At 42.0% G+C, this 21,301-nt stretch overlaps 1 protein-coding gene across 2 annotated transcripts; it reads right to left on the minus strand.

Annotated features, from left to right (window-relative positions):
- Positions 1–1,497: 1,497 nt before the first annotated feature.
- Positions 1,498–16,521, minus strand: LOC309533194 (cytochrome P450 2J6-like). Of its 2 annotated transcripts, none has more exons than XM_082224444.1 (9): positions 16,255–16,521; positions 13,366–13,435; positions 10,858–11,007; positions 10,331–10,491; positions 7,983–8,159; positions 4,339–4,480; positions 3,144–3,331; positions 2,483–2,624; positions 1,498–1,805 (listed from the first exon to the last, which is right to left on the minus strand). In XM_082224444.1, exons 1-9 carry the CDS (start codon positions 16,426–16,428, stop codon positions 1,615–1,617), a joined length of 1,395 nt encoding a protein of 464 aa, XP_082080570.1. In that variant the 5' UTR covers positions 16,429–16,521; the 3' UTR covers positions 1,498–1,614. The 2 variants fall into 2 exon arrangements, with proteins under 2 accessions (XP_082080570.1, XP_082080571.1); XM_082224445.1 differs by lacking the exon at positions 16,255–16,521 and adding an exon at positions 14,027–14,071.
- Between the last annotated feature and the right edge of the window lie 4,780 nt (positions 16,522–21,301).

The raw sequence follows: 21,301 nt of genomic DNA on the forward strand, positions 1-21,301 counted from the left end.
CAAACCATTCACATCGATAATCAACAAAGTTGTGTCCTGTTTGATCCCGATATATACTTATTGTCCCGTCCAGTTACTTGTTGCTACTGCAACAATGGGGTCACAGGGCTTTGGCCTGCAAACTCTACTACTGATAGAGAGCCTAAGAGAGTATATGCAATCTCCTACGAGCTGATAAAATAAACCATAGCAGCAATTTTATTCAATAAATAAGCATTCCTTATGTTCTTTGAAAAGCACAAACTGATAAACATCTGGTTTATCCTTGGTGTGTGGAGTGCCTCAGGGTGCGATTCTCTCCCCGATGCTTTTTAACATCTTTATGCGCCCCCTCGCCCAGCTTGTCCGGAGTTTTGGGCTGGGCTGCCATCAGTATGCTGATGACACCCAACTCTATCTGTTGATGGATGGCCATCCTGACTCGGCCCCAGACACACTGATCAGATGCTTGGAAGCTGTGGCTGGATGGTTACGTGGGAGCCGGTTGAAGTTAAATCCTTCGAAGACAGAGGTCCTCTGGCTGGGACGGGACGATATGGGATTGAGGGGGCAACTCCCATCTCTTGCGGGGGTGCAATTAGTGCCAGCTCCGTCCGTCAAGAGTTTGGGTGTAATCTTCGATACCTCCCTCTCTATGGAGGAGCAGATTACAGCTATAACAAAGGCGGCATTTTTTCATCTCCGCCAAGCTAAGCAGTTGGCCCCTTACCTCTCTCGCCCTGACCTAGCCACTGTGATCCATGCGACGGTCCCCTCCAGACTGGATTATTGTAACTCGCTCTACGTGGGGCTGCCCTTGAGACTGACCCAGAAACTCCAGCGGGTGCAGAATGCCGCAGCGAGACTCCTTACAGGGTCCTCGCTGCGAGATCACATTCATCCGGTGCTATACCAGCTGCACTGGCTCCCGGTGGAGTACAGGATCAGGTTTAAGGTGCTGGTTTTAACCTTCAAAGCCCTATACGGCCTAGGACCCTCGTATCTATGGGACCGCCTCTCCTGGTATGCCCCACAGAGGAACTTACGGTCCTCAAATAAAAACATCTTGAAGGTCCCAGGCCTCAGAGAGGTTAGGCTGGCCTCAACTAGAGCCAGGGCTTTTTCGGCTGCGGCTCCAACCTGGTGGAACGCTCTGTCACAAGAGACAAGGGCCCTGCAGGACTTGACATCTTTCCGCAGGGCCTGCAAGACAGAGCTGTTCCACCAGGCCTTTGGTTAGGGCACAGCCTGACTCCCCCCTTTGGCAATCCTTACAATACTTTAGTTTATGGTTGCCATCAATTCTGATTTTAATTAATTCTTATGATGTTTTTATAATGTTGCACTATTTTAGTGTTGTTAGCCGCCCTGAGCCCGGCTTCGGCTGGGGAGGGCGGGATATAAATAAAATTTATTATTATTATTATTATTATGGTTTTAAACATCACAAGAAATCTGTACTGAGTACTTGTGTATGAACAGCAAACAAAGAAGAAGAACTGTATTCGGCAACAGAAATTGATTTAGCAATGTATTATATCGTAGGTCTAATGCAACTTTTGATAGAAGTTCCACCTCAGAGCAGAACCGAGAGATTTATGGTAATAAATAGGCTGCTCAAACTGTGTTGATAGTTTATGATGCACTGCTGCGAGGAATGGCAACGAGTTTATAAGAATGGGGATAGGTTGTCAGTCCCACTTTGTGCTGTTCACTGGATTTTTTCACACCACTTGGCAGCTGGAAGATGAACGCCCCCAACAAATTGCTGAAGAAAATGAAGAGCTCAATTCTTGCAAGCTGCTCCTCCAAGCACACAGAATCCACTGTGGAAGAAGGAAAGGAAAGGCAAGAAGTGAGTATTACCTATGGAGCCTTATTCTCCAGGTACATCTACCATAGACAACAACTAGTTTTGACTCTGGGTAGGCAACACAGGTTGGGAGGTGAAGCTCCTTTGCCACTACCCAAAGTGTTCCATCAGCAGCTCCCCTTGTTATAACTCCTGCTAGCTCCACACCTCCATTTTCAACTTTGGGCTGCCATGGAGGAGGGGAGGCTTGCTTTGGCCCACAAGCTCATAGAATCATAGAGTTGGAAGGGACCACGAGTATCGTCTAATCCAACCTTCATGCAATGCAGGAATTTTTTGCCCAACACGGGGCTCAAACCCACGACCCTAAGATTAAGAGTCTCACAGTCTACAGACTGAGCTATCCACCAGTAAATGACAGACCCCTGGTGTATAGAAATGTGAAAGCAAATCTATATTGATAAACTGGGAGACTTGAGGCCTGAAAACACTATGGGAGACTCATAAGAGTAATTCAGTGCCCAACGATCATGAGCAGCATGACCCCAACGCTATGAGCAGCAAATAATCATGTATTCTTTGGAAATAATAATGTATTCTTTGGAAATAAAAACCTTACAGAAGCATCTGCCTCTATGAAACAACCCAGCAACTATAAAAATAATAATAATAAATCACTGCTACATTTACCTGAACCAAATAGCAGAAATTCTCCCCTGGCCACAAAATTCCCATCCTTGTCCAAAAAATGATTTGGGTTGAATTCTTCAGGCGTCTTCCATTGCTTATTATCAAGAACAGCAGAGTTCAGATCTGGGTTAATAAAAGTTCCCTGAAATGAATGAAAATTGACTTAGAATGCATCCAGGCCAACACTATTCAGGTTGTCCCTCTGTCCCAGTACAAATCTTTGTGCGCTTCTTATATACCCAAGCTTCATCTGCGTGGTAATAAAAAGCATATCCAGGGAGATTGCCAAAAAGCTAGGGAAGAAGAGTCCTGTTGTGAAACCACTATGGAAAATATTTCAGCAAGAATAAACTGAAAACACATTATTCGCTGGTCTGCTTCAAATCCTCATTCTTGAATCTGGCACAGATGCTATGGCCATCAGTGGAACCAAATGAAGAGAGTTCGATGTTAAGGCACTGTTCATGCAGTTATTCTTTTGAAGAATATGGGGCAGGGGGAGAGTTATTTTAAAAAGAATATTAACCCTGGGTCACTTCAATACCTTTTTCAGGGGAAGGGATATTGAATTGCTTGCCCTTCAGTCCTTGCGCTACACAGAAGCTTCTGCATTGCTCCTTACTCATGGAATATGGAATACAACTGTATCAATTTTCCTTACCCTGGGCATGAGAAATCCAAAGATGTTCACATCCTTTGCACATTGCCTGATGATCTTGAATAAGGAGGCATATTTTAAGCGTTGGATCTCGTGAATCACAGCACTGGTGAATGGCATTTTCTTCCAATCTTGATAGCAGACTGACCGAGAGGAACCCAAAACACCTTCCACCTCCTTGTGGACTTTCTCTGATGAAAATGGTGGGAATGGAAGCTTTATTCTGGACACTTTGCTAATATTGCCTGAAATTGTGCTCTCTTTTATGTATTGCTTCTAACAATTACATTAAAGAAACCTGAAAGGCAATTGAGCTACGGGGTGAAGTGGAAAATCCAGGCATCTTAAAAGGAAACTCAGCGGTGCTGAAATACGCTTCAAAATATAGTTGTGTTCCTATGGACATCAGTTCCCTGTAGATGCAGTTGGATTCCACTTTTACAGAACTGACTATAGATAAAACAGGTGTGTTTTTTACATACAGTCCAAAGCTTGGAGAAATTGGAAACATCTCATTTTCACAATACCTGTAGTCAGAAATAGGAGCGGAAGTTGGAAACTAGAGGGAGATTCTGCTACATGGTGTGGGGTTGAAGTGGGGAGAGAGAGAGCTTGAGTGAGGAAAACAGAAGAGTGGATCTTAGTTTACCTATCCTGAGTAAAGTGGAGAGAATTTTTTCCCCATTATCCCAAATCAATGGGCATAGGAGCAGGTCTGTCTGTGTTATGTACTAAGCTTGGATCCTAGAACAATAGGCAAGTAGGATCCTAGAATGCAACAACTGATTGGCCTGCAGGAGAAGACCAATCAGGCTCCAGGAGGGAAGCAGAATCAGCCAATCAGACGGGACTCATTGTGTCAATAATGTATATAAAAGCCTGAGGTTTGAGGGAAAACTCGGTCACTGTTTTACAAGCTGCAATAAAGAGCATGAAATCACTGCAGGACTCCGAATATATTTCAGTCTGGAAACTCCAGAACCAGGGCAAATTGCAGGGGACCTGGCAAAAAGGAAATCTGAGCTATCCCTCTTGTTTGTACATTAAACATGGTTCACTGTTAAGATTCTTAACTCAGCTGTTTCTCCATACAGATGGTTGAAAGTAGATAGAATCTTGTCATTTTTCTTCATATTTCATAAGGCCTCACACCCTTAACCAAAACATTGCTGCATGAAAGGCATCGCACAGGACTCACCTTGGATATCTGGATGAGTTGCCATGAGGAGCAGTGCCCACTGCAGAGTAGTAGCGGTTGTCTCTGTCCCTGCTATAAAGAGGTCAAGTATACACTGGGCCAGGTTCTCCGCATTATAGACAGAGTTGGGGTCACCCTGGCTCTGTTGATGGCAATAGAAAGATGAAAGATTATTTGTAACAAATTGCATCCTGGCCATCCCAGCATGACAGGTGAGCATGAAGAAATCCTTGTGTGCAGTTCTGTACCTTAATTAGTAATCCCACATTGACATTGAAGGGGTGGGTGGGTTAAAAAAAGGACATCTCAGCTATCCTCCTAAAACAGCAGACAGTAAAGCAGCAATTCTTCCCAAACATTTTGAGATTATGAGGAAGTAAGTGTGGAGTAGATTCATGCATATCAAATCTGGGTTGCTGAGGATCTTTATGCACACAACTCCCCCCCCCCCAATGTGCTGGGGAAACAGGGTCTTCTTTTTGCAGAAGCATGGAACAGAGTGGAAGCAGGAAAAATGAAATTTCTTGTGTTTTAGATTACCGTATTTTTCGCACCATAGGGCGCACCGGACCATAGGGTGCACCCAGTTTTTAGGGGGGGGGAATCAAGGAAAAAAATATTTTTCCCCCCCCAGCCCCAAAGAGCAGCGTACAGGCTGCACACAACCTCTCCCTGCCAGAGGGGTTGTGCGCAGCTATGGAAGAAGGCAAGGCAGCGAGCGGGATGGATCCCGCTCGCTGTTTTGGCTTCCCCTTTAGCCCCGTGCAGCCTCTCCTTGCCGGGAGACGCTGCGCAGGGCTAAAGAAGCCATATCCCTGTGCAGCCTCTCCCTGCCGGAGGGGTTGCGCACAAGCCTGCATTCGCTCTATAGGACGCACACACATTTCCCCTCAATTTTTGGAGAGGAAAAACTGCGTCCAATAGAGCGAAAAATACGGTAGTTCCTTGTAAGGTTGACATCAGTGTTTTATTCTCAAAGCCTTTTCTCTGGTTTTGTCTGAACTAACTTTCAATTTGGATCCCCCTGGACCCTATAAAGGGGATTCTGGGATCCATCTTTCTCAACTTCCCCACTAAGCCCACAGAAACCTGTCCCTATGGAGCTCTGCTTAAAGATCCTTCCTCCCTTTAAATTTTTTAGAACTGGTGGGAGTTCTAAGTGGAATTTGAGTTAAATAATAGTTAAATTTGCCGCTGTTTCTCATTTTCTCAACCTTAAGTTCGGTTCTCCACATTTCCTCACTAGTTTGCAAATTTCTTTTTTTTAAAAAAAAAGCTCACATGAAATTCCATCAGCATCTTAGTGCTAATTTCTCTTAATAAATAAGTGTCATTTTGCCTAATGTGCACTTTTCTGACATTTCCCCCCCCCACACTAATATATACATTTACATGCTCACTGTCCTAGTATATGCGTTTTTGTACACATTACTTTGCTGAAGAACTGCACTGTAAGATTCAGAGAAGTGTTGATTTTGAAGTAGGCTGCATTTCAGTTCGCTTAAACCAAGCGTAAACCAAGCCATGGTTTTATGCAAACGGAATCAAATTTCACCCCCATCTCTAAAGGGAAAGTCAAAATTGTAAGAAATAAATTCACATAATCAGAGTGAATAAAAAACATTACCTTTTCTGCAATCTCAGAACATGTTTTAATTTGGAAAGGAGACTAATCTTTAGTCATTTAAATATCATAATTACACAAAGAATGTATTTGAATGCCCTTGACCATTCAAGCACATTTGCCATCAAGCATACGAAAATATTTCTTTTCCTATTACAGTGGTGCCCCGCAAGACGAATGCCTCGCAAGACGGAAAAACTCGCAAGACGAAAGAGTTTTTCGTTTTTTGAGTTGCTTCGCAAGACGAATTTCCCTATGGGCTTGCTTCGCAAGACGAAAACGTCTTGCAAGTTTGTTTCCTTTTTAGGGGGCTTCGCCCTACCAGACATGAGACTGTACTACGAAGCGGCATGCCTATGCTGGATTAAAGAATGGATAAAGTTGGAGGATACAGAGCTATTGGATTTAGAAGGGTATAAGAACAAATTCGGATGGCATGCCTACTTGTGGAAAGATAAGATAAAAGTACATAAGGGATTTTGCAGCCATATCTTTAAGGGACCTCTGATAGAAGTTTGGAACAGATATAAGAACATACTAGAACCAAAAACCCCACACTGGTTATCACCAGTGGAGTTAATAAGTGTAAAGAAAGTCAATATGGGGAAAAAATGGGGTAGGTACGAAGAATTGGTATTGAAGGAAGGAGGGAAGTGGAAAATTAAACCATACGACCAGGTAAAAAGATATACATACGATTGGCTGAGTTACTATCAAATAAATGAAATATTTAAAAAAGAAGTGAAGGAGAGGGGCTATGATGAAAAGACATCGAAATTTCAGAAAGAGATAATAAATTGTGATCGGAAAAATCTGTCAAGTATGTATAAAATATTGTTAGAATGGAATATGAAAGATGAGAAAGTTAAAAAAGTGATGACTCAGTGGACAAAGGACCTCGGATATGATATTCAATTGGAAAAGTGGGAGAAATTGTGGAGAGTGAATATAAAATTTACAGCATGTGTACTGCTAAGGGAGAATATGTTAAAAATGTTATATAGGTGGTATATAACACCCGTTAAACTAGCCAAGATGTATAAAACAGATAACAAATGTTGGAAATGTAGACAAAAAGAAGGGACGTTCTATCACCAATGGTGGGAATGTGGGAAGATTAAAAGCTTTTGGGACGAAGTCTATAATGAAATCAAAAAGATTTTAAGCTATACATTTGTAAAGAAACCCGAAGCTTTTCTACTAGGTATGGTTGGAAAAGATATCAAAAGAAAGGATTGTAAAATCTTCCAATATGTGGTAACAGCAGCTAGAATGGTGATAGCGCAGAAGTGGAAGCAGGAAGAAAGCCCAACGTTAACAGAGTGGAGATTAAAATTGACGGAATATGCGGAGTTAGATAAATTAACAGGGAAAATTAGATATATGAAGGATCAAAAATTTATAGATGACTGGGGAAAATTTGCGGACTATCTGGAGAACAAATGTTTAGTAAACACAACACTAGCAGGATTTAAAGAGGCACTGTAAAACACTAAGAAGTATTGCTTATGGAAAACAATGTTTGAAAGATGGTACTAATGGCAGTACGAAAGACTGGAATGCGTTATTAAGAGATAAATACGAATGAATGTCAAGGACGTTGAAGGAAGTCCAAAAGAATGAGATGTATGAAACAAGGATTTAATGTATATACATGGAAAGATTAATAAAAAATTTTTAAAATGCAAAAAAAAAAAAAAAAAAAAAGTTTGTTTCCTTTTTCCTATGGGAAACCGTTTCAATGCATTCCTATGGGAAACCGTGCTTCGCAAGACGAAAAAACTCGCACAACGAATTAATTTCGTCTTGCGAGGCACCACTGTATTTTCAATGCATGCACATGTGGGGTTTGTAATCCACTTTACTAGCTAACAATAATCTCTGGGAAGTGCCATTGAGGGGGGAATGAATGCAAATATTATCAGCAACCCAGAAAATCCTGGTGGTTGCCTTACAATCCTTGCAGGGAATGTAATGGCTCTTTGAATTAACCATGTTCACATACAAAACAGATACTTACTTTCTCCATTTGAAGTAGATAGAAATCAGTGAAATCCTGTGGCTCACGTAGGAGATGGTGTTCTTTATGCTTCTTCATCTCCTCCTTTGCAAATAAAAGCACAAACTCCCTAGAGGACAGAGCCTTCTTGTGTGCCCCTGGAAGATGCTTCAGGACCCAAGGGAACATTTCACGGAGCTTTGAAGAATATAAAAACAAAATCCAGTAATTACCATGAAGAAGCCCAATAACATGTTCCATGACCCAACTTCTTTTGGACGCCTGTTTGGTATCATGGTTGAGATCAGCCTTTCCTAACCTGCTGACATCCTGGTATCTTGGAGCTCAGTGAGTGAAACACCTTTTTCTGATTCCCATATCCACTAATTTACTCTAGTAGAAGTTGTAAATGAAAATTTGACATCGGAACAAATCACCCTCTCCCATATTTCTGGTACAATAGTAGTTGTGGGAACACTGGTATTTGTGGCTTTCCCAAAACATGCAAATTATATTTATTAATAATATATAAGAGCAGGATTTTATTCTACAGGATTCCCATTGCATTTGGGCAGTACCAGCACTAACCCAAAATATCTTTATGGCTGTCTAACGAACATACAGAGAACCTAATCCATTTACTCTGGATTAATTCAGGATTATGAGGATGTAGGGCTGCCTAATATGGAAGGTATCACAGCTTCCCTCCCTACCAGCAGTCTTCCTGCCCATCTTCCACCTCCAAGGGAAAAGAATCAATGGAGTACTATCCATTTCCTAATCTCTGGGTGAGGAACACACAGCAGAATGTGATGTTATCCTTCTCCTTTTATCACTTTCCCAGAAGTTCACCTGCAGTATTGCAAAGCAATAAACTTGGTTTAGCAGATGGAGGAGGATGACATTACTTTTGGGGATGTCTCCTCCGCACTAAAGACAGGCGAGGCCTCTGGATGCACTATGGCATTTCTTGTCTCTGAGCTCCTCCCATCAGTCATTCCTCCTCTGGTCACTGCTGTGGATACATGACCTGACGGTCTCCAAGCACTGTGGTCATTTGCAAGGAATTCCTACAAAGGGTGTGTGTGAGAGTGATGTTGCTAGCCTTCATGTCTGATGTTTGCAGATATCTTTGTAGCACAGAGTTGGTCTGCCAGATGGCCTGGTGCCTGAAGCCAGCTCCCCACAGAGCACATCCCTTGGGATTCTGCCATCTACGTACATGACCAAGCCAGTGCAGATAGACGTCGCCAAGACAGGAGTGCAAGCATGCTGGGAATGTGGGCTTCAGATGCAGAGTATGTGTTGTTGTTGTTTAGTCGTTTAGTCGTATCCAACTCTTCATGACCCCATGGACCAGAGCACGCCAGGCACTCTTGTCTTCCACTGCCTCCCACAGTTTGGTCAAACTCATGCTTGTAGCTTTGAGAACACTGTCCAACCATCTCGTCCTCTGTCGTCCCCTTCTCCTTGTGCCCTCCATCTTTCCCAGCATCAGGGTCTTTTCCAGGTGAAGTATTGGAGCCTCAGCTTCAGGATCTGTCCTTCCAGTGAGCACTATTCAATATTTATTCAATATTTAATATTAAATATGTATTTAAAATATTTATTATATATTTATATTAAAATATTTATTAATCAATATTTATTCTTGCCGTCTCATTTTTGACCACATCCAGCTTACCAAGGTTCATGGTTCTTACATTCCAGGTTCCTATGCAATATTTTTCTTTAAAGCATTGGACTTTCCTTTCACTTCCAGACATATCCGCAACTGAGCGACCTTTCAGCTGTGGCCCAGCTGTTTCATCAGCTCTGAATCTACTTGTACTTGTCCTCTGCTCTTCCTCAGTAGCATGTTGGATGCCTTCTGAGGGGCTCATCTTCCAGCGTCATAACTTTTATATGCCTGTTGTCTTTGTCCATTGAGTTTTCTTGGCAGGGATACTGGAGTGGCTTGCCGGTTCCTACTACAGGTGGATCACGTTTGGTCAAAACTCTCCACTATGACCTGTCCATCTTGGGTGGCCCTGCATGGCATAGCTCATAGCTTCTCTGAGTTGTTCAAGCCCCTTCGCCACGGCACGGCAGTGATCCATGAAGGAGAAACTGGAATGCGTACGTAGCCTAAGAATGATCACTAGTTAAAATTAACCCCATCTTTCCTTGAAAGAACCTAGTGTATGGCTCTCCACTTTTTTCATAATATCTCTGTGAAATGGGTTAGACTGATGAATAGTGTTTGCCCCAAGGGGCATTTCAGGTCAGGTTCATCTGTGACCAACCACAGTGTCTCTCTGAATGCTAGCAGGAGGCATGGGCTCTGGGGACACCTGTGTGACTCAGCTGGAAAGAAAAAGTCTACTTACAGCATAAATGAAGCTACCTCCACATTTTAAGGCAAGATCAATAGCTTCAGTAAGCTTCTGGAAATTTTTGTCTTCAGCACAATACCGATGTCCAAAAGCCATAGCGCATACCACATTGCACACTGAATTAGTGATGGGTAGCAAAGGGTCAAATGGCTGCCCTGCAAGTGAAGATTTTTGCAGCTATATGAAGTGAAAACATCAATCCTGTTCTCATGATAATACTAAGAGTAAAAATTTCATAGTGGGACTAAAGAAGCAATTTTCTTAACATATTAAAAAGCAACTAAAATGCATCAAATTCTGCTCCAAAATATGCATAGATTGCAAAGGAAACAAAGCAAAACCTGCAGACTAAGATATCTGCCAGCATAATCATTTTTATGATTATTATAATCATGCTAGTCATTTTAATGGTGCTTTTAATGGTTTTATATTGCTGTACACTGCCCTGACACTTTTTGTGAGGGTGGTGTTAATATAAATACTCATATGAACAAATAAAATCATCTAGTAGTATCACATACCTTTTACATTGGCAAAGGTGCCCACAAGCTGATGGGCCTCCTCTTTTATATAGTGCTCCAACCCTTGCTTCCTCATCGCCAGCTTCTTCATAACAGACTGCCCAATCTGTCTCTGCTGCTTCCAGATGCGTTCATTGGAAAATACAAGATCTGAGACCATTAAAAGTATTGTATGAAATGCCTCTTAGAGATACTATATTCAAGCCAACTATTCATGGAATACAAAGACCCAAAACTCTCTGTCATTTGTGGAGTTTACGACATAAGGACTAGCTGTTCTAAACAAAGTAGATACAGTACTCAGCTGCACCTTTGAACGCTTGGTTTCTGCTGTCAATGTCTACCACCAAGGCTGTAACATTCACCTGTGGGGATTCACCTGGCTTTCGTTTTGGAATTATAATTTGGAAAGCATGCATCTGGTGATGACTGTGGCGTCACTTGCAGGATTCTCACCCTAGCTGCACTTGACTTGCAAGTTACGAAAGCACAGTGTCTTCCCCCAGCCCTGGTTTGTTTGGCAGCTATAGATGTTCCTCAAACAAGACTAGCCACAGAAATGCATACTCTGATAACCTCTTGTTTGGATCACTGCAGTGAGATCTGCTTGGAAATTGCAGCTAGTGAAATAGGCAGCTTGGCTAGGAGTCACTATAATAATAATAAATTATAATAAATTATATAAATTATCATAAACTAGTCAGAGCCATGTCACATCTGTTGTGAAAGAATTGCATCAGCTACCAAAACATATCTGATCCAAAAGCCAGGTGTTACGAATAATCTAGAAAGCACTGAATAATCTAGAGAACTTTCTCTGTATAGTCCTGCCCTTTTGTGTTGCTCTCATTCAGATGCCAGTAGAAAACATGGCTTTTTGTGAAGGCTTTTGGTAACTAATATTCAGCTGAGAAATGTTCGCGATTTTGGGCTGGGTGTTATTATTTTTGTTGTTTAATTGATATTGTAGCTGATTGTGACCTGCCCTGAGATCTTCTGATTATGGGTGGAATATAAACAAACAAAAAAAACCCCTTCAGTTGTTAGGGATTCTATCACAGGACTGGCTTAAGGAAGCATTTCCCAACTTGTAGGTCATGACCCACTTTTGTTTGTTTGTTTTTTTAAATGATATTTATTAGAGGTTTGAAAGTTACAGAAAAAAGAAGAAAGAAACAATAAAAATTAAACAAAACAAAACAATACCTTACAATACATAAAAAAAACAAAAAACAAAAAACAAAAAACAATACAGAAAAACAACCAGAAAAACATTTAAAAACGCATCCAATATTTCCGTGTCTTTACCTTTCATTTACTTGTTTCATCGACCTCCTCACACCTCCCTTTTTTGTATTCTAGTTCAATTAGCTATTTCAGCAAATCCTTTCCATCTTTCTCAATTTTTGTTCTATAATTTATCTTAAGACAATCTAACCTTAATTTTTCCACTTTGGTCCATTAACAATCTATTTTTACTTAATTCTTTATAACATTTCTGCTAAAGCCATATAACTTCATTCCAGCATCCTTCTAACATTCATTAATTTTGCAATATTTCTGTAAATATACTTTGAATTTTTTCCAATCTTCTTCCACCGACTCTTCTCCCTGGTCTCGGATTCTGCCAGTCATTTCTGCCAATTCCATGTAGTCCATCAGCTTCATCTGCCATTCTTCCCGGGTGGGTAGATCTTGTGTCTTCCAATGCTTTGCAATAAGTATTCTTGCTGCTGTTGTAGCATACATAAAGAAAGTTCTATTCTTCTTTGGCACCAATTGGCCGACCATGCCCATGAGAAAGGCCTCTGGTTTCTTCAGGAAGGTATATTTAAATACCTTTTTCATGTCATTATAAATCATCTCCCAGAAATTCTTAATCCTTGGGCATGTCCACCAAAGGTGAAAGAATGTACCTTCAGTCTCATTACATTTCCAGCATTTATTATCGGGCAAATGGTAGATTTTTGCAAGCTTGACTGGTGTTATGTATACCACCTGTAAATCATTTTCATTAGATTCTCTTTTAAGGCACTACATGCCGTAAACTTCATACCTGTGGTCCATAACTGTTCCCAGTCAGCCATCATTATGTTATGTCCAACATCTTGTGCCCATTTAATCATAGCAGATTTCACCGTTTCATCCTGAGTATTCCATTTCAACAGCAAGTTATACATTCTTGACAGATTCTTAACTTTGGGGTCTAACAATTCTGTTTCCAATTTTGATTCTTCCACCTGGAAGCATAGTTTTTTGTCCAAATGGTCATGACCCACTTTTGTATTTGGGTCATGCCCTTTATAAATGAACCCCATATAATTACTTTTAATATTTAACAGGTATGATGACTACTACCTATACCTTGCAATTAAACCTCTTACAACCTTCAACAGAACATCAGGAAGGCTCAGGTCTTACATTTTAACACTTGGGAACTGCTCTCTTAAGATGTCTCTGGAGAGAAGACCAGTAGAAAAAGAACCCTTCTTCCTTGGAACAACTTACCCTTTTCATTTGCTACAGCTCTAAGGAAAGGCATCACAGGTTGCTCCGTGTTTCCATTTTGTTTTGTCCGCTGCCATTTGGATCAAAAGAGAGGAGAGAGATTAGTCACACAGTTCTTTCAGGTTAATTTGTGAACTTCAGGTTCTCTCACCTAGTCTGTGTCTTCCAGTTCTCTTTATTCATGGCACCGAAGTAGGATACATAATGGTAATCTGATTTTTGATACAGTGCATATCCATGCATGCTTGTAGGCCTGTTCCATCATACTCTTGCAAGGTTATTGTCAGTTTCTGCATGGCTTTATTCAAAAAGCAAAGGCTTTTCAATGGACAACTGCCCCAAGTTTTCATATCCTTATTGTGTCTGCTAACCAGCTAGTCTGTTAATGTGGGCTGGGTGTTTTTAACTGGAAGGCAGAATAAGATGAAACGGTGGGAAAATTCATGTTTGGTGGTGGTTGTTTTTAACAAATTCAGATCATACCTTTCTAAAGCAGATTTGCCGCAAAGGTCAAAATATATGGCAACCATTTGTATTTGTTTAATTTGCACAAGTAGGCAAATAGTAGATTGGGAAGTGGAAATCAAATCAAATCAAACTGTCAAATCAATCTAAATCTGGCACACTCCTATTAGTTATAACAACAACAACAACAACACACTGACGATCCCAGTTCTGGATGTCCTGCCATCTCATCCAATGGAAATGGAAATAAAACCAGAAGGAAGAATGATTGTAGCAACATTCAGGGTTAAAGCAAATTACAAGTTGTTCCAGTTGGAGCTGCTTGCAAAGAATGTAGTTGCTCCCATAGCATTAAAAGACACAGCAAAATGAAGGGATATACCAGTAATCAATTCACTTCAGTTGTGCCCGGGCTTGAAATCTAACTTGGAATATGAGCATTGTCTCACTTGGCATGGAGTATCACCTCCAACTTCTCAATTCAGCTTCAGTCTGTTTGACCTCATCCCTTCACCCAGGGCTTCCAGAGATTGTTTGAGAACGAGGCAGCCACACCTAAGTGCTTCAAATCTGGAGGCGACGTAGATAGCCACTCCTCTTTTTGCCTGGCCCCACTAGCCCCACTTTTGCCTGATCCATCCAGCCACTCCTATCACCACCTGTATACCTGGACTGCTAGTAGGTTGTGAAGTTGTCTGGCTGCTCTTTAAATAATTTGAATTTCCCCTCCATCCCTAATCATCACGCTCCCCTACTTTTGCTAACAAGACATTCCTCAGTGGGCTGCTGGCCATTTCCCCACATTTCCCCCTTCAAACCACTGTTTTGTACAAGCCTGGTATATCAGAAAACTATCTCGGGGGGGGGGACTGTCTGTGTACACACAGGTGAACAAATCCATGTGTACATGCCCACAATGCACCTCAAGTTTCCAGAACTGAAGGAGGGTGGGCTACTGGTGGGGCCAAGCGAGACACACACTGCTTTTTAGCATACTGTTTTGCACAAGTCTGATATATCAGAAAACTTTCATCTCCTGCCCCCCCTTCATAAAAAAGGTCTGTGCACAGGTAATCAGCTACCTGCATACATGCCTAAAAGGGACCTCAGGTTTCTAGAATTCAGGGAGGGTGGGGAAGTACTAACTGAGGGGAGGGAACAAGAACATACAGTGTGAATATATGCATTAAGAAGAGCTCGTGAGCTGTGCCAGAGGATCTGCTGAAAGGAGAAGTATGAAGACTTGGTTTGATGGCATAGCAGCATCATGCATAAAGTGATGTTGCAAACGGATGGGACAGCACCCAGAGATGCCTCTGCTCTTTGTTTTATGCTGCCTACTTTGGTAACACATTTGATGTTTCAGCCAGCTGTGTGGTAGGTTTCTAATGGGTGTGCCTGGTAACATCACTAACTGGTAATCCATCTCCCTTTGGGGCCAACTGCTAGCAGCTGCTTGAGTAATGCTGGTGCAGCAACATTTTGAAACAGATAAATGAATCAGCACATATGTTTATGAGCTTATATGCCTCCTAGCTGGAAATTAAAGGGAACACATCGTTGTGGCTCCACTGGATATGCTTCTGAGTTGAAACAAACACACTGATCACTAGCTCCTGATAAATTGCTTAGCTTTTTTCTTCCCTCTTCTGAGTTTTCTGAGCCACTCTCATTGTACAACCTCATGTTTCAATCCTAGCATGCCTACATAGCTAACCTTTCCTGTACCTTTAATTTTTTTGAGCAAGAGGGGGTTTGCCCATTTGGCATTGGTCATTCATACTGTGAATCAGATTTTAAAGTACCGGTATTTGCGCATTTCACTTTTTATCTGGGAAGCTGTAAAAAGAAGAAGCCTATTTATTCTCCAGTCTGAACTAAGCTATCAGATTTTCTGTCCCTGAATCTACCCACAAGTGTGTGAGAGTGCACTGGCCTCTGAAGACACTTCAGAGGTCTTTCTGTAACTCAAAGATGCTAACAAGAAGTCAGTTCTTGAGTGTCCCAGACACTTTCAAAATGCCTTTCAGGTTAAATTCGTTAAGAGTACCCAGCCCTGGCGAGATGCTTTTCTTTGATGACTTTCCAATGGGCAGAGTGTTGGATTGGGGAGAAGCAGGTAGAAAGCACAATTCTGCCCCAAAGCTCACTGAGTAACCTTGGGCTAGTCTCTAGCTCTCAGCCCAACCGCAGGGTTGGTGTGAAAATAACATGAGTGCTTAAACTAACTGCCTTTGAACATCCGCTACGTCCTGGAAGACTGCACCCTTAGTCTCCTAGATATCACATACTAATTTCGCAAGTAAAATTCATGCCAGAAGGTTTCACAAAGACCATAGTTAACCACAGTTACCACGAGAAGAAAATAATTCATGCTTCACTTCATGAATTCTCCTTCTCAGCCAGTTATTTAGAAAGAAGTACCTTAGTGAATGTCTCTTGATAGAGCCTGATCGCAGTCCGCCACATGCTTCCAATGGCAGGAAGTGGAAGGGGCCCTGGAGGGAAGCGTCTGCGTGACCACCAGAGCTGTTTCAGGAAGTACAGAATCAAAAGACCCACCAGCAGAGCAATCAAAAATAATCGTATGCCAAACATTTCCCTGCCTTCTCTCTCTCACTCTGTCACTTGTCTCCGTCTAGCACTTCTGGCTGTGTAGGATGCTCCTTCTCTGTTGGCTTTTAATTTACATAGACATATACTTGCAACACCCTTTTATACAGGACAATAAGGCTAATGGTCTGAGACCATATAATAATAGTGTTGGAATTAAGCCTTCCAGGAATTAATTCAATGTGAACCATTTATTTTTATTGCACCACCAGTATGGTTAATTATAGTATGTGGAACTGTAATAATTGAAGGGAAGAGAATAACATGAAAGGCTGTCATCAGCCAACTGTGATCTATCACGGGGCCAAATTTGTGCAGGAATATTCTGAAATTTTTATTATGTGTATAAAGTATATATGATGTTTCTATAAAGTATATATGAGGTCTTTGCATTCAACGTTATAAACTATATTCCAACTCACAGGTGTAAATTTCAGGGGGGGGGCTGCAAATCCACCCTTGAATTTCCCTCAGGGAGCTCAGCCCCACCCCCAGGCAGCAGCTACTAAGAAGCATACTACTAAGTGTGCACGAAAGCTCATACCAATAACAAACTTAGTTGGTTTCTAAGGTGCTACTGGAAGGAATTTTTTTATTTTGTTAAGAAGCATATTGTTAGACTCACACAATGAACTTGGTTAGAACAGCGGCTGCAGCAGCACAGTACTACCCCCATCTCTCTGTTGTGTCATACTTCAATTTCCATGGTCATCCAGGGGCACCGATTCTGCTTTCCAGTATTTGTTTATCTGCTTGTTTATTAAGAATTTATACTCTGCCTCACAAGATGGCTTGGCCCTTAAACTTGGCTCCAGGCCTGGCCCACCAATGAGGCAGAGTGGTGACACCGTCTTGGGCGTCGGAAGTCCCAGAGGCAAGGCAGTGTCCCCCTGCCCACCCTGCCGCCTCAATCACTGGTGAAGTGGCGGCAGCATCGGTGCTGATTTCTGGTGAGATCTCACGAGATTTTGTCAAAATGTCGCTGGAAATCTGCACCAATGCTGGCACTGCTTCTTCACCAGCAGTGGAGGCAAGTCGGGTGGTAAAGTGGTGGCAGGGTGGGGCAGCTCGATCCGTTATGCCTCAAGCAGCAAAACCGGATGTGCCAGCTCTGCCTGACTCCATTCCCTTTATGTGGAGAAACAGACTGCAAGGCCTCAGTGGGGCCCAACAGACTGAAAACTGAAAAGCAGTCTGAACTAGGTAAGTCAAGAGCCTCCATAATATTATAGAATCGTAGAATCTTAGAATTGGAAGGGACCCAAGGGCCACCCAGTCCAATCCCCTGTAATGCAGGAATGTCAACTACAGCATCCATGACAGATGGCCACCCAACCTCTGCTTAAAAACCTCCAAGGAAGGAGAGTCCACAACCTCTCAAGGAAGTCTGTTCCACTGTCGAAGAGCTCTTACTATCAGAAACTTCTTCCTGATGTTTAGTCAGAATCTCCTTTCTTGTAATTTGAATCCATTAGTTTGAGTCCTACCCCCCAGAGCAGGAGAGAAAAAAGCTTGTTCCCTCTTCCATGTGACAGCCCTCAAGATATTTGAAGATAGCTATCATATCTGTTCTCACATTTTAAATATAAACAAAATATTTAACTTATTTCACAGGGACGATAACAATTTTATTACAGTTGAGGGGTTGGGTGTGTCTCAATCACCATGGAAAAAAGCAGAGACTATGTGATTTTAATGATTGTTTATATTACTGTAAGCTTTTGTAGATCAGAGCCTACCTCCAGAGAGAGAGAGGGAGAGAGTTCCAAAAGATGACAACAGATTTCTCAATAAAAAGAAACAGACCATCATAAACAAACTATTTTTGGAACAAAAAAAATATTCCTTCCAGTAGCACCTTAGAGACCAACTAAGTTTGTTATTGGTATGAGCTTTCGTGTGCATGCACACTTCTTCAGATACACTGAAACAGAAGTCACCAGACCCTTATATATAGTGTGAGGGTGGGGAGGGGTGTTACCCAGAAGGGTGGTGGGAATGGTTGATTAGCTGATAGGTGTGGCAAACCTGTTGACCACTGTTAACGACTGCAATTTGGTCTTACAAGAAAAAGCAAGGGGTGAGATGGCTAAAAATAGCTTTATCATGTATAATGAGATAAGAATCCAATGTCACTATTCAGACCAGGTCTCTCCATGGTTTTAAGTTTGGTAATACAGTAAGCTGCAATTCAGCAACTTCTCTTTCCAGTCTATTTCTATTTTTGGGTTATTCTTTTTAGTCATACGCCATGTTGAAGCTAAGCTCTTTTGAGCTTGTTCTTAGTGGCTTTAAGCTCTGTAATTGAAATCTACCCAGCCTGATTCATCACTCATGCATCTGAGGAAGTACCGGTAGGTTCTGGCTTACGAAAACTTTTACTTTAAAAAAGAAAAAAAGAATAAATACAGTTTGCCTTTAGAAGTGCCACAGATTCCTTGTTTGTTTGTTTTCCTGATACCATGGACTAGGAATAAGATTTGTTAGACTGATGCTTTCACTAGTGAAAGTACGCCCATAACATCCTGCAGTAGAGACTTGAATGCAGACCTGAATGCAGCGCCAGGAGAAATCCGCTCACCTTAGCTGGTAGGCAGTGTTATGGCCCAAGCATGGGCCCAGCGGTGATCCGGCGAATGGCAAGGGTTGCATGGCCTGCCTGCTTGCGACTGGACAGTGCCAGCAGGTTTAGGGTGGGCTATCCCAGGGGTGGGCCCAGGCAGCCAATCAGCACCATCTGGGGGGTTAAATTGCAAGCCTGGCTCTCCTCACTTTGCCTTCTTTCACCAGATCTCCCACCCTTTAATTTTGCTTCAGTTTACACTTTGACCTTGCTATGGACCACATCAGCTGCCATATTCAGGGCCAGGCAGGAATTTTTCCGCTTGGCAATTTGGCACTGGCCATTTGGTTTTCGCCTACCTCATAGCAATCATCACAACTTTGTGAGGTTAGGTATTGGGTAAGCCTTGGTCTTGGGTGGAGGGGAGATTGTAACCTCTGCCTGCCCCTCCATGGTTAAAGGTATCCTCTTAAAGGGATCTGTGAGCAGGAGCTTCTATTTGATGTCCAGGTGGGGGCTAGGGCCATACCATTCCTTCAGTGGGTACCCTTTGGGGGGTACCTCTATTTAATGTAGGTCATAGGGGGCCCCTGTGGTGGTTTACTCTTAGATGTGTGGGATGTAAAACTTACAGCAGCCAAGTACAACATTCCTGCAGTGGACATGTTAGGGGATGCTTTGTACCTCTCAGGAGAAAACCTCCTGTTTCCTCCTGAGCTGGGACAGACTTCCACTACATATGACTTGAAGAGGGAGTGGTCTGTTGTACTAGCATGGAGGAGCACACAGCCTCCATGTTCTGATCAGTGTGTGTTCTCCATTTTGTATGTTGCTGTGTGTTTGGAGAAGTGACTGCTTAGCCGCAGTCACTTGGGACTCACTTCTTTATGGAATAGTTCTACTTGTTATGTAACCTAAGCCTGCTTTCAGGGATATGTCTGTGAACCAGAATGAATCTGTGAGTAAGCTACTTTTATATTAACGTTAATCAGATTCTTGTGTTTATTCTTTTGAAGAGGAATTAGAAAGGGTTTTACCTTGAAGGAATATTTAATAGTAAGCCTAAGATGAGTCAGCAACAAGCTGATCGCTGCGTAATTTTAAAAGGGGGATGTTTGGATCTCTGCTAGAATATGGAACATGCTAGCACAAGTTAGGAAGGATATCATTAAATAATATATCCTTTCCTGCCTCCCTAATCATCCCCACAAGATGCAGTGAAATCCCCACAAACAGATGTGGTGAAATAATTTGGCTTCACCCAATGCTTATGCCAAACCACATATGTAACCAATAAAAGTTGTGGCCTATTCAAACCCATAAACCTATAGTTCATGCTGCGTGTCTTGTGTTATTATTCACCCTATAGGGAACTGCTGGGTCATGGGTTCTTGGCATGCAAATCTCTACTACTTATTCCATGGCAGGAAACTTAGCAAAGGGAGAGGGGGAGTCTTCAAAAACTATGGCTCCTGATGTGAAGGGAAAACCAGGACAACAGTACCAAGATATTTGTGGGGAAAGCTGTAAGTGGATCTTTAGTAATTTGGTAACAAAGCATACTGTGACATCTTTTGGTCTGCAGCAAATAGCATGAATGTTCATCTTCAAAACACATCAAGAGACAAGGATGCATGCAAAAAAATTGTTCAAAATAGACATAAACAGATCTCTCAGGAAATTGATCTTAATGTTATAGCTAATGACCTTATTGAGAGAGCACCAATGAGGGAAAAAAATCATTCAATACAGAATAAGTCTGCATTTACAGAATAATATCTGTAAATTGGAAACGTACAGTGGTATCTCGGGTTAAGTACTTAATTCGTTTCGGAGGTCCGTTCTTAAGCTGAAACTGTTCTTAACCTAAAGCATCACTTTAGCTAATGGGGCCTTCTGCCGCCACGCCGCCGGAGCACAATTTCTGTTCTCATCCTGAAGCAAAGTTCTTAACCCGAGGTACTATTTCTGGGTTAGCGGAGTCTGTAACCTGAAGCGTATGTAACCTGAAGCGTATGTAACCCAAGGTACCACTGTACTGGGTTTTGCAAACCCTGTGTAGCTTGTTTGGATTGTTACATTATACAGCAATCATGCGTAAAACAAGGTGAGTCAAAGTAGTGAAATTACAGGTTTTCCACTAATCATTCAAATGAATGTTGCCTCTGGTGGGGGCGAAGTTAAGGGAAATTGGGAGGGATATCGGGATTTTTTTTTTTCTGGATATGAGCAAGGAGGTGCTTGCAGGAGGAGAGGAAGGGGGATGATGGGATTATTTGACAGTTTTTTGAGAAT

Source organism: Podarcis vaucheri (genome assembly GCF_965113315.1).
Source record: "Podarcis vaucheri genome assembly, chromosome: 5".
Taxonomy (NCBI): Eukaryota; Metazoa; Chordata; class Lepidosauria; order Squamata; family Lacertidae; genus Podarcis; species Podarcis vaucheri.